Source organism: Stomoxys calcitrans, chromosome 5 (genome assembly GCF_963082655.1).
Source record: "Stomoxys calcitrans chromosome 5, idStoCalc2.1, whole genome shotgun sequence".
In the NCBI taxonomy this organism is placed as follows: domain Eukaryota; kingdom Metazoa; phylum Arthropoda; class Insecta; order Diptera; family Muscidae; genus Stomoxys; species Stomoxys calcitrans.
Window position 1 is genome coordinate 61,784,416 of NC_081556.1, and position 12,091 is coordinate 61,796,506.

Below are 12,091 nucleotides of genomic sequence, written 5' to 3' on the forward strand. Positions count from 1 at the left end.
ATTTACCTGGAGTTGAGTACCTTACCACTGTCCTTAACCTGTCATTGAACACTCTTATAGTTCCCGATGTCTGGAAAATGGGCAGAGTGATCCCGCTACTGAAGCCTGGTAAAGACCCGAGTTTGGGGGAGTCGTACAGACCGATCTCCCTTCTCTCACCAGTGGCTAAGACGCTTGAGGTATTACTCCTCCCGAGCCTCGTAGGAGAATTTCCATTCGCCGAGCATCAACACGGATTTCGGAGACTGCACAGCACAACAACAGCTTTGCATGCCATCACCACACACATTTGCCGTGGCTTCAATCAACCCAGGCCATGTGATAGGACGGTCCTCGTGGCATTGGACCTATCGAAGGCATTCGACACGGTCAGCCATGCCAAATTATTTGAGGACATCGCCAACACGTCCCTCCAGCCAGGCCTTAAACGTTGGGTCGCGAATTATCTGTGTGGCCGCCAGTCATTTGTGGAATTTAGGGATAAGAAGTCAAAACACCGTAGAGTGAAACAGGGAGTTCCCCAAGGCGGGGTGATATCTCCGGCTCTGTTTAACCTCTACCTTTCCTCCATCCCACCTCCTCCAGACGGCATAGAGATCGTATCATATGCGGACGACTGTACGATCCTGGCATCAGGCCCCCCACCCATTGATGACATCTGCGATAGGTTGAACGTCTACCTCAACGAGCTTGGCTCATATTTCGCTGCAAGAAATCTGAAGATATCCGCCACCAAATCTTCAGCCACACTGTTCACTACAAATACGCGTGAGGTGAATTCTGAGCTGACTGTGATGGTCGATGGAGAATTGATTCCGACCATCAAGTGTCCCAAAATACTTGGCGTCACATTTGACAGCTCCTACACTTTCTCCCCACATGCCACAGCAATCTGCAATAAAGTCAAAAGTAGAAACAAGGTCCTCAAGTCACTCGCTGGCAGCACTTGGGGTGCAGACAAAGAAACCTTGTTGACCACGTACAAAGCAATTGGCCGGTCTGTGGTAAGTTATGCAGCGCCAGTGTGGTCACGTCAGCTTTGTGACACGCAGTGGAATAATATTCAGATCTGTCAGAATGCCGCCCTCCGAACTGCGACGGGCTGCCTCCTTAGTTCTCATGTGGACCACCTCCACCAGGAGACAAAGATCCTACCAGTGCGAAGACATAACTACATGCTGTCTAAGCAATACCTTCTGGGCTGTTATCGCAGAAATCATCCAAATCATCATCTTGTGGATAGATACCCACCGCCCAGAAGCCTTAAGGTAGATCTACATGATCTAGAGCGTGAGGTCCAGCGCTATAAGAGAGAACCTCTAGATCAAGCGGCATATCAAGCGGGTCTGAACAACATTCATGCAGACACGGTAGCAGACGCGTTAACTGGCTACCGGGTGAATGTAGTCCTTGGAGTACGACCGCCACCCATTGCACCCGAAGAAATCGACCTCCCCCGGCAAACCAGAGTGATTCTGGCTCAATTACGTTCCGGCAGATGCAGCCGCCTCAATTCCCACAGAGCTAGGATTGATGCCGACGTGCAAGATGTATGTCCCGACTGTAACCAGGGACCGCACGATACACGTCACCTGTTTAACTGCCCGGCCAGACCCACTCGACTCAGACCCAGATCCCTGTGGACGCACCCCATCTTAGTCGCGGAGTTCCTGGGTCTTGACACTCAACAGAATCAAGCAGACGAAAGATAGTACACAATAAACTGCTACAACAACAACAAATTTTGCCCATAAACATTCTGCTATGGAACAAGGGCAAACTTCTCACATATCAGTGAGTGCAGTCCGATACAAGTTTAAGCTCAATGATAAGGGGCCTCCTTTTTATAGCCGATTTCGAACGGCGTGACGCAGTTCGACACCTCTTTGGAGAGAAGTTTTACATGGCATAGTACCTCACAAATGTTGCCAGCATTAGGAGGGGAAAACCACAGCTGAAAATTTTTTCTGACGGTCTCGCCAGGATTCGAATCCAGGCGTTCAGCGTCATAGGCGGACATGCTAACCTCTTCGCTACGGTGTCCTCCGTGTATGCCACTTAGATCCCAAAAACGCAGTGCAAAGGGACAAGATTTGTTTTTGGGTTTAGTAAAATCCAAGTCATAAAATGTTCAATGTAAACATGTTTTACGCTTCGCAGGGGTTTTATCAACCAATACATCAGAAGTTGTGCACAAAGAAATTTATCTTGATTTATGGTTTGGTTTTTATTCAAATATATTTCTTATTATTTTTGACACAGTAATTCGAACGTACTACATTTATTACATCATTGTAAGGAAATAATAAAATATCTTCATTTGTATTATTGAAGTTCGTTTGTATGTATTAAAAATTATGTATTTGATGAATGGAGTATTCTTGTGCTTGTGACAGACCCGTCACATACTACTAATTATGTTAATTCCAAGTCAAAATGTACTTGCTTTGAGTACTTCACTCTATATCAGTATCCAAACGAGTAAAGTTTAACAAGATTCCGCATTGATATTTTTAAGTGTCTACCTTCTTTACAGCTTTCAGTCAGCATAGAGTTAAAAAATATACAAAAATGTCTTATAATAATAATTAAAGAGAAACTATACAAAGTGTTGCTAAATAATTAGAACTAAAACTATTCACACACGTCCAGCGATATTGCAGCTTAGTGTTGCTTACCACAGAATAGGTAAACATTGATGGACGTGTTGGTTTTATGTGTGAGGCGTGTGATGTTTCTTAAAGTAGGCGTTAATAAATAAAGCTATGATAAAATAAATAATCAATATGGATCTAACTAAAAAATAGAATAACAAAAATATTGTCATTTAATTAATGATGCAACAACAAAAATAAATATTTTTGTGTTTTCTTTTGGAGTAGTATATTAGCAAAATTGTAATGGCAACTGAACTGAAGAAGGTAGCAGCAAAAGCAGCATCTTGGTAAAAATCTCAGTATTGCGATCTATGTGATTATAGAGAGCCCATCGTCACCTGGAATGGCCGTGCCCGGCAGCATGCGCCTTTCCCTGCTTATGGTGTGATTGCACATTTTGAGAAGCACTGGAATGGCTATGAGAGTTTCCGGCAGCAGCTGCTGATGTAGAAGTCGATGGAATGTGATTGTGTTCAAAGCGTTCACGATCCCGTTGCGATTGATGCTGATGATGGTGGTAATTGTGATGGCGCCTGCCACCTCTAAAATGTCTTCGCCCGTGGTGATAATTATTATTAGTCGGGTCGTCGCGTTGAGTCTGTTGCACAACTGGTGCAAAAGTTGTTTTTACACTCGAACCGTTAGCATCCTGCAAAAAGTAATAAGCAACTTTAAATTAATAAGAATTATGAATACTTAATTGCTAAAGATTGGCAAATTTGTATTACATTATAACCTCACAAGTGTCGGCAATCAGTGATGCCAACAATTTACCAGCAAATAGCGTAACAAAAATTGTAAAGGGCAAAAATGAGTAGAATTTAAGATTTTTGGAAAATTTATCAAAAAGGTGCATAATTTTAACAAAAAATTTTACAATCGCTACGGATATACGAAATGATGCAAACTAATAGCGCTTTGCCATCGACTTTCTTCGCTTTGATTGTTCCTCTCAAAAATGCTGGCCACAATTGTGGTGTTGTCAGCCATTTAGGACTTTTCTACGGAGAGTTGTGGTTTAGCAGCACGGCATTTGGACTCGGCATGAAGTGGTCCCTGATCATTGGCCTATAACTTTAACCGGACTTTATTCATTGATATGAAAAAAGTTTCTCATTTAGTGCTTTTTTTTCGTTTGTGCACAAGGTGGTACTTTTTGGGTTTTGGTGTCCTTAAAAGCACCAATTCTTGTGCGAAAAGCACAAAGTTGGCATCCCTGCCAGCAACACAAGAAGGACATAAAAACGGGATAAAGAGATTTTTCGGCAACCACTTTGTTTTGTGAAATTAAAACAAATAATTACGATTAAACCACAACACTTAGATAATTTGTGGTGTTAATGGAAAAGTGGAGGTCGGGCTATGCGAGTTTTTTGGTGAAACAAATGTAACTACAGATACAGTGTAGAAAGCCATCACCACCACGTACTCCAGGAAATAGTTGTTAGTGTGAAGGCATATTAAAGCAAAGATAAAAAGAAAATGTGGCATAGTAACAGTAGCCTTAACATCACAAGTTGTGGGCCATCACCAGAAGTGTGTTTGTGCTTTTGGTTACACGACGACGGGGATTTCGGCTAAATACTTATACTAAATTTCCCACAATCCCATGGCAGCCGGTTGTACGCACCGGATTGAACCGATAGAACACTTTTCGGCAAGGGCTGCCGCCTCATTGTACGTGTTCGTCTTTTTTTGTCATGTGAGAGGCACATGCCGGAGTGCCTTCTCCGCACGATTCTGGTCCGTGCCGGGGTTGAAAAGAACCCCGGACCATGGTTCTGTTTGGTTTGCCTGAACCGCCTCCATCATCGGTGTCTGTGTAGGTGAGCTGTAACCGGTGCATGGAGTGGGTACATTTCCGTTCTTGCTCTGGCCTCACTTCACTACGGCAGTATAGTCATACTGGATACTGCCGAGATAGGGCTATACAACGTGTACATACCGCCGGTTGGTAGCTGTGTCCCTATTAATGGCCAAGCTTACCACCCCGACATAAGTGGGTTATTATCTGGACATAATCGTCTGGTTCTAGGGGACTTTAATGCGCATCACACTTCATGGCATTCTGCCCTAGGCTCTACGTTTTGCACGGTGAATAAGGATGTCCCCATTAGGATTACATTACGAGAAGGTGCAGCAGCTCGCCAGACATTTCCATTTCATCCCCTGATCTCCTGAGTGACGTATCCTGCCAAGCCGTCATCTCTTTGGGGTCAGACCACCTCCCCATAATTCTCACCATCAACCGACCACCCGACTTCACAACCTCTGAGCGCCGGACGTTTATCAATCAGAAGAAGGCCGATTGGACTGGCTTCATAGAGTATACCAATCGCCGCTTTAGAGAACTCCCACCCCCTTCGGATGTGCTAGTGTCCGAGAGGAAATTCCGAGACATCATTAACGCAGCAGCCGCTCGATTTATACCAGCCGATCGTATACCCCAAGTGCAGCCCAATTTCCCGGCGCAGACAGTAGTACTCGCGGACGAGCGTGATGGGATTCATTGTATGGACCCCACCAAACCCGGAATCAGCGAGCTGAATCTGGAAATAAACAGAGTAGTCAACGAACATAAGTGGAATTTGTGGCTGGAACACTTGGAGCAATGTAACTTAGGCACCGTTGTAGGCAAGCTGTGGTCTACTGTTAATTCACTCTCGAACCCCGGGATGACAGGACCTCAGTCACTTTTGGCGAAATAACCGTGACTGATCCGAGATCCGAGATGAGCCAGGTTGTTCAACCGTCAATTTATTGTGCATCCTGAGAGTGACAGGGCAAGGAGGAGAGCCATTCGCCGTATTCGTGGTCTCCGAGCCGATTAACAGCCACCACAATTTACCTTGGGCGAAGTTACGAATGTCACCCGTGGCGCCAAATCATCTAAGGCGTTGGACCCCGACGGAATCTCTACATTGATGTTAAAGAATCTGAATTCAGCTAGAGTTGAGTACCTTACTACTGTCCTCAACCTATCTTTGACCACTCTTATAGTTCCCAATGTCTGGAAAATCGGCAGAGTGATCCCGCTACTGCCTGGAAAGGAACCGAGTGTGTGAGAGTCGCACAGACCGATCTCTCTTCTCTCACCAGTAGCAAAGACGCTTGAGGTATTACTTCTCCCGAGCCTCGTAAGAGGATTTCCATTCGCCGAGCATCAACATGGATTTCGAAGACTGCATAGCGCAACAACTGCTTTGCATGCCATCACCGCACACATTTGCCGTGGCTTCAATCAGCCCAGGCCAATGTGATACAACGGTTCTCGTGGGACTGGATCTATCGAAGGCATTCGACACTGTCATCCATGCCAAATTATTTGAGGACATCGCCAACACGTCCCTCCAGCCTGGCCTGAAACGCTGGGTCGCGAATTATCTGTGTGTTCGCCAGTCATTTGTGGAATTTAGGAATACGAATTCGAAGCACCGTAGAGTGAAACAGGGAGTTCCCCAAGGTGGGGTGATATATTCGGTACTGTTTAACTTATACTTATCCTCCATTCCACCCCCTCCAGACGGCATAGAGATCGTATCATATGCGGACGATTGTACGATCATGGCATCAGGCCCCCACCCATTGTTGACATCTGCGATAGGTTGAACGTCTACCTCAAAAACCTTGCCTCATATTTCGCTGCAAGAAATCTGAAGATATCAGCCACATTGTTCACTACAAATACGCGTAAGGTGAATACTGAGCTGACTGTGATGGTCGATGGAGAAATTATTCTGACCATCAAGTGTGCCAAAATACTTGACGTCACATTTGACAGCTCTTACACATTCTCCCCACATGCCACAGCAATAGAAACAAGGTCCACAAGTCACTTGCTGGAAGCACATGGGGTGCAGACAAAGAAACCTTGTTGACCACGTACAAAGCAATTGGCCGGTCTGCGGTAAGTTAACTTAATGTCAACTTTATGATACGCAGTGGAACAATATTTAGATCTGTCAGAATGCCGCCCTCCGAACTGCGACGGGTTGTCTCCTCAGTTCTCATGTGGACCACCTCCATCAGGTGACAAAAATCCTACCAGTGCGAAGACATAACTACATGCTGTCTAAGCAATGCCTTTTGAGCTGTTATCGCAGAGACCATCCAAATCATCATCTTGTGGATAGATATCCACCGCCCAGAAGCCTTAAGGTAAATCTACATGATCTAGAGCTTGAGGTTCAGCGCTAAAGAGAGAACCTCTAGATCAAGCGGCATATGAAGCAGGTCTAGACAACATTCATGCAGATACGGTACAGTTGCGGTAAGTGGCTACCGGGTGAATGTAGTTCTTGGGGAACGACCGCCTCCCATTGCACCTGAAGAAATTGACCTCCCCCGGCAAACCAGAGTATTTCTGGGTCAATTACCTTCCGGCAGATGCAGCCGCCTCAACTCCTACAGAGCAAGGATTGATGCCGACGTGTAAGATGTATGTCCTAATTGTAACCAGGGACCACACGATAAACGTCACCTGTTTAACTGCCCAGTCAGACCCACTCGACTCAGACCCAGATCCCTGTGGAGGCACCCCATCTTAGTCGCAGAGTTTCTGGGTCTTGACACGCAACAGAATTAAGCAGACGAAAGATAGAACACAATAAACTGCTACGACGACAAATGCACAAAGATTCAACACTTTGTAAGTTCTTCACTGAGTCCACGAAACGACTTCAAGTCTAGGAACGCATACATATCAAGCACGGCGAACTTCCAATTGACTAAGTGTCCGATATTTTACATATTTGATTGTATATTTTTATTCTATATAAATTACCATGCCGCTCTCAACTGTACCCTGAATTGTAGAACATAAGAGTCTATGGTGAACTAAACTCCCTTGTTAAGAGCTATATGAGTGATTCAGCAACGTACTTAGCAGAAGTAAAGCGATAAGCATATCCTCTCTCTCTCTCATTTTTAAGTTTATATTTATAAATGCAAACATTCACTTAAACCAACAAAAAACTAATTGGTTGTTTTACTTTAATTTTTACTTTTGGGAAACATTTTTCATATCTCAACTCTTAATATTACCCCACATTCCCTTGAGGTGTAAGATTAATCCACCTATTATGAGATGCAGACTGGGTACCTATTACGAGCTGCAGATATATTCATAAAGAGATAAATCTTAACCTTACCTTATCTTAATGTGTCCCAAAAAAGAATCCGTGCTCTGAATACAGGAACAAAACTCTTAATTGAAAACGTCAATAATGTCATGCCAGAAATAATTAATAACGTCCCCGTTTTGCACTTATTATAGTCAAACTCATCTATCAACAGCATTGTAGTGTAGTACTACACTGATAAGAATTTTTTTTAGTCAAAAATAATAATTTTAAAAATTAAATGTTTTAAGCATTTTTTAATTCAATCTGACACTTGTTTCAATAAAAACTTTTTTTTTGAAAAACATTTTTATAAAGGTCTTTGAATGTTTAAATATAATTTAGCTCAACTCCGACACAACAAGGCTTAAGGCCTGCTTATGCTCTAGTAAATGTACCATAAATGTAGAAGAGCGTGTCAGTTGTTTTGTTTTGCCTTATAAATACAGATGCAAACGATTGCCGTTTGTCGACCGTTACCGGAAAGTAGAATTTAGTAAAAACAAAATTTTACGTTTCGTTTTCGTGTCAAACTTCAAAATTTGAAGTTTGAACCAATTTCAAAACCAAATATGTGTATTAAGTAAACTGCTGGTCCTATTCTGTGATTTCTATGCGTATTTTTTTAAAAATTTATTGTTGTTGTTGTTGTTGTAGCAGTTTATTGTGTACTATCTTTCGTCTGCTTGACTCTGTTGAGTGTCAAGACCCAGGAACTCCGCGACTAAGATGGGGTGCGTCCACAGGGATCAGGGTCTGAGTCGAGTGGGTCTGGCCGGGCAGTTAAACAGGTGACGTGTATCGTGCGGTCCCTGGTTACAATCGGGACATACATCTTGCACGTCGGCATCAATCCTAGCTCTGTGGGAATTGAGGCGGCTGCATCTGCCGGAACGTAATTGAGCCAGAACCACTCTGGTTTGCCGGGGGAGGTCGATTTCTTCGGGTGCAATGGGTGGCGGTCGTTCTCCAAGGACTACATTCACCCGGTAGCCAATTAACGCGTCTGCTACCGTGTCTGCATGAATGTTGTTCAGACCCGCTTGATATGCCGCTTGATCTAGAGGTTCTCTCTTGTAGCGCTGGACCTCACGCTCTAGATCGTGTAGATCAACCTTAAGGCTTCTGGGCGGTGGGTATCTATCCACAAGATGATGATTTGGATGATTTCTGCGATAACAGCCCAGAAGGTATTGCTTAGACAGCATGTAGTTATGTCTTCGCACTGGTAGGATCTTTGTCTCCTGATGGAGGTGGTCCACATGAGAACTAAGGAGACAGCCCGTCGCAGTTCGGAGGGCGGCATTCTGACAGATCTGAATATTATTCCACTGCGTGTCACAAAGTTGACGTGACCACACTGGCGCTGCATAACTTACCCAGACCGGCCAATTGCTTTGTACGTGGTCAACAAGGTTTCTTTGTCTGCACCCCAAGTGCTGCCAGCGAGTGACTTGAGGACCTTGTTTCTACTTTTGACTTTATTGCAGATTGCTGTGGCATGTGGGGAGAAAGTGTAGGAGCTGTCAAATGTGACGCCAAGTATTTTGGGACACTTGATGGTCGGAATCATTTCTCCATCGACCATCACAGTCAGCTCAGAATTCACCTCGGGAGGAGTAATGCCTCAAGCGTCTTAGCCACTGGTGAGAGAAGGGAGATCGGTCTGTACGACTCCCCCAAACTCGGGTCCTTACCAGGCTTCAGTAGCGGGATCACTCTGCCCATTTTCCAGACATCGGGAACTATAAGAGTGTTCAATGACAGGTTAAGGACTGTGGTAAGGTACTCAACTCCAGGTAAATCCAGATTCTTCAGCATCAATGTAGAGATTCCGTCGGGGCCCAACGCCTTGGAAGGTTTGGCGCCACGGATGACATTCGTAACTTCGCTCACGGTAAATTGTGATGGCTGTTCATCGGCTCGGAATGAATGGATCGAATGAATGATTTGCCCACCATGAAAAGGTCAGTTCACTCGGAGGCCAATCTGGTCCATTGTTATACCCTAGTGAGAAAAAAGGTACTCCAAAAAGAAAAGAAAAGGTGCGATATATGTATGTATGTGAAAATATAAGAACAAATTACAAGAGAGTCGGGATCCAGAGTCTATTTAAGGATTTCAAGCACTCCGAAACGAGCTTTGTCCTCACTGTCCTCGAACCCAAGGTCTTGACCCCATAGTATCCACAAACTGTCCACAAAAATCCTGATTTTCACAGACTGTGAACCCCTCCCCAGAGTTTATTTTACGGCTATAGTTTCGGCACAGACCTTGGAACGTACATCCGTCCTGCAGAGTAAACCCCAATTCATTCCATGACTCAATGGAGCTATCAGTGAAGACCGTCCAAAGACAAGAGTCTAAAAATTGTTACTTATATTTTCGTTTGAACAGAATCAGCTCTATCTTTCCTGGTTTCGTTCTCAATCGATTTTTCGTAGCCCATCTCGACAGTTACATTTCCACGAACTCGCTGATCGTCGACAGTTTGCCTCGTATCAGTAGTACGACGTCGTCCGCATATGAGATCATTCTTACCCCATCCCAGTTGAGATCCATCAGATTTTCATTTAGCACTAGTTTCCAGATAATCGGAAACCCGCCTTCTGAACACATTATATATGAAGTCCTCGTTGAGGCGTGCATGTTGTGACCTTGAGGTATACATGAAGTTCTCTGGCGTCAGTCCCTTTCTCACCTTCAGGTCATAAACATAATAGTCTTTAAAATTTATGGTATACTTGGAATAAGTATTCTACATTTACGAAAGCATAACAAGACCTTTATTATATTAAATAAACCATTCGAAATATCAAACAACTCAAAATATCAAACAAATACCCTCTAATATGGTTTTGTTTTCCTATCGTAATACACAGATGGTAGAGTACATACCTTTTGTTGATTTTCCGATAACTGTGCAGTTTCCAGAGTAGCAGATCCACTACTACAACATCCGCTTAGATCTACATTTATATTGCTGGCACTGCATTCAGAACTTTCCGCACTTGCAGCCTCCTCCTGCTTACGTTGCAGGCGACTGCGCATTTCCTGTTCAGTCTCTATGGATATAATAGCACCTCCTTCGGCTTCCGAATCTATAATCGCACCACGACTTTTTTGATGCAAAAACAATGAAGACATTCGATTTTGTAACTCGCGTAACTCAGGCGATGGTTGGAAATCGGGAGCATTTTCCAAATCAGATGGTGGCATAGCGCATCGCAAGCTATCACTTTCATCCGTTATATTCTCTCGACACACTGGGCAGTGAGCCTGGAAAGGTTTCGCAACTTTCTGCTGCCAAGCCGGTAGTTTATTATACTCCTCTTGATAATTGCGACGCAAGGCATTCAAATGACGTCCCAGACAGTAGCTGTGCAAATAATGGAAGCAATCTGTTCGAGTAAACTCATCACCATCGCAAAATCCATATAGGCAAACAACACATTGCCCGCTAGGCAAGTTGCTGCCAGTCAAATGTTCGCGAACCACTTCAATCAGATCGAAGACAACTGGAAACCCCACCGAGTCCTTTAATTTACTATCTATAGCTGATTTTATTTCAGTAAGACGCAAGTCATCTAATCCACGTGGACGAATTAGTTTATACTCTGGGCTAGTGTCCGGGTATCCAGGTGTAGGCAGCACTTGCAAAGTAACACACACATATTGCTGGTCTGTATCCTCGCCAACCAACGGAAACACAACAGTTTCTATCAACTTAGGGAAACTTTCAAAAAAAAAAAAAATAATATTTAAAGTGCCCATATATAAAAACAATTTTTAACAGAAATTTTAATATATATATATATATATATATAAATATATATACCTTTTCTCGTCGCGTTCGACGAGAACATCGTCCATCAGAATAGCTTCTAAAGACTCCACTTCGTCAAACAAACTGCACAAAAATATACTGAATAATAAAATTTTTCGATTAAATAAAACACGCTTAACTTACGCATCCATATTTTAAGTTATTTATTTTATTCACAATAAATAATTAAAAATAATGTAAAAAACTCCAGAGCAAAAAACAAGTCCTTCTTACGAGTATAAATCAATAAATCAGGGTGCGAACATGCGAATGTATATATCAGGGTTCACTTAAGAAGGATAAGTCCCTTGGTAGAATTAAGAAGGTAAGAACCATGGTTGAAGTAGCAACACTTATCCAACAACAACGAAATCAACTATACAACCCTGTGGTCATGGTGGCGCAAATTCCCACTAGGCTGTCAAATTTCTGGACACTTCATAATTGACATTCTAGTTTTTATTTGCATGATCATATGTAGCAGTCAC

The 12,091-nt window shown here is 43.4% G+C and overlaps 1 protein-coding gene across 1 annotated transcript; it reads right to left on the reverse strand.

The window, feature by feature from the left end:
* Positions 1–2,202: 2,202 nt before the first annotated feature.
* On the reverse strand, positions 2,203–11,856 carry LOC106091157 (E3 ubiquitin-protein ligase RNF25). Its single transcript, XM_013257592.2, has 4 exons — positions 11,748–11,856; positions 11,616–11,687; positions 10,676–11,513; positions 2,203–3,306 (listed from the first exon to the last, which is right to left on the reverse strand). Exons 1-4 carry the CDS (start codon positions 11,753–11,755, stop codon positions 2,992–2,994), a joined length of 1,233 nt encoding a protein of 410 aa, XP_013113046.1. The 5' UTR covers positions 11,756–11,856; the 3' UTR covers positions 2,203–2,991.
* Between the last annotated feature and the right edge of the window lie 235 nt (positions 11,857–12,091).